General features: G+C 72.1%; 2 protein-coding genes across 2 annotated transcripts in view; one reads left to right on the top strand and one right to left on the bottom strand.

Annotated features, from left to right (window-relative positions):
• CNPPD1 (cyclin Pas1/PHO80 domain containing 1) overlaps positions 1-338 on the bottom strand; it is a 2,369-nt gene extending 2,031 nt beyond the window's left edge. The window contains exons 1-2 of the mRNA XM_025191538.1: positions 299-338; positions 16-130 (exon numbers count right to left, since the gene is read on the bottom strand). Of these exons, the coding sequence (XP_025047323.1) occupies positions 16-130; positions 299-338 (155 nt within the window). The remainder of the gene's footprint in view (positions 1-15; positions 131-298) is intronic.
• A 60-nt stretch (positions 339-398) lies between these two features.
• RETREG2 (reticulophagy regulator family member 2) overlaps positions 399-1,389 on the top strand; it is a 15,831-nt gene continuing 14,840 nt past the window's right edge. Inside the window, exons 1-2 of the mRNA XM_025191517.1 lie at positions 399-426; positions 826-1,003. Coding sequence (XP_025047302.1) covers positions 399-426; positions 826-1,003 — 206 coding nt within the window. The remainder of the gene's footprint in view (positions 427-825; positions 1,004-1,389) is intronic.

The following is a 1,389-nucleotide window of genomic DNA, read 5'->3' on the forward strand; positions in this document are numbered from 1 at the left end:
CCCAGCCCCTCTCACCGGGACACGTGAGAGACGTATTTCTTCTGGAGCCGGCGGATGGGGCTGGGGGCCACTTTCTGGAGCAGCTCCACGGCGATATCTGCACATGGGGGTGGAAACTGGGCACTCGGGGCTCAGCCCGCCCGGAGCAGGAGCTCCGAGCACAACCCCCCCAGCCCCAGCCCGTGAGGAGCGGGGGGTAACACTGGGCAGGGCCAGACACCCCGGTGGCATCTCGAGGCAGGACCCCACGTGTGGCCGGGTCACAGGGCTGTGACAAGGGGCCCCGCTCCTGCCCTGCGTGTCCTCAGGCTCACCCGGGACCGGGATGCAGGAGACATGCGGGGCCCCGATCCCCGCACTGGGCCGGGCTCAGAGCCTGGGACCACCCGGGCCCAAGCATGCTCCCTGCCAAGAGCCAGCCCAGGGGTGCGAGGGGGGCCCTGGAGCTGCTGCTCCCCCACGGTGTTTCCTGACCTGGCCCCGATCGGGGGAGCGTCTCCAGGCAGGGGGGCTGCCCGCTCGGGGCAGCCAGCAGGATCGGGGCCACGGCCAGCCAAAATCCAGCCAAGAGAACAGCAAGGCCAAGCCCCAGGGCCAACGGGCAGGGACCACCCGCCTGGGTGAGCGGCTGGAGACCCCGGGGACACCCCTGCACCCCAGCCCCCGCCCGGCGCCCCCTCCCTGACCGTCCCTGCTCCGAGTTGAGGAAGCCGCGTGCATTCCTCATGGGCAGCAATGAACATGAATCAAGCCAAGCCCTGGCACCAGTCGCTCCTCGCACGCTGCCGGGAAGGCACCGACCGCCGCGGGTCTGGCCATGAGCAGCTGGGCCCGGGCCCCTGCCCTGCTCCCCCTCCCCGCAGCGCCGCAGCTCCCAAACCCCTTGGGCCCTGCCGGGCTCTCCCGCGCGTCCAGCCCAGGGGCCTGTCTACATCCCAGGATCGACCCCGGGCAGAGGCCAGACCTGGACTTCCCATCGCATCTGGACTCCAGAAAAACCCCGGTGAGTCTCAAGCCGGGTCTGGGGAGCTGCGCGGCCTGGCTGCGCACCCCAGGGGGGCCACCCCGGCACGGTGCCCGGGAGGCACCTCCAGGCTGCCCAGGTGAGGGGTGCCCAGCTGCAAATCGCTGCCCCTGCCCCGCAGCACCCGAGCCGAGCCGGGCCGGCCCCCCTATATTGGCCCCGGCCTGAACGTGCCCGAGCGCGAGACCCATGACCCGCCCCGGATGCCGCGTGAAGCCCCATGCGCTGCCCCGGGGCAGGGTGTGCCCTTGTTTGTCCTGAGCGGTGTCGCGCCGGCTCCGAACCAGGCCCGGCACGGCACACGGGCAAAGGGGGCTGGGACTGACTCGCAGGAGCCCGGCGCCGCGGGGGCGCCCCCAGCCTGT

This window comes from Alligator sinensis, unplaced genomic scaffold (genome assembly GCF_000455745.1).
Source record: "Alligator sinensis unplaced genomic scaffold, ASM45574v1 scaffold673_1, whole genome shotgun sequence".
Classification (NCBI taxonomy): domain Eukaryota; kingdom Metazoa; phylum Chordata; order Crocodylia; family Alligatoridae; genus Alligator; species Alligator sinensis.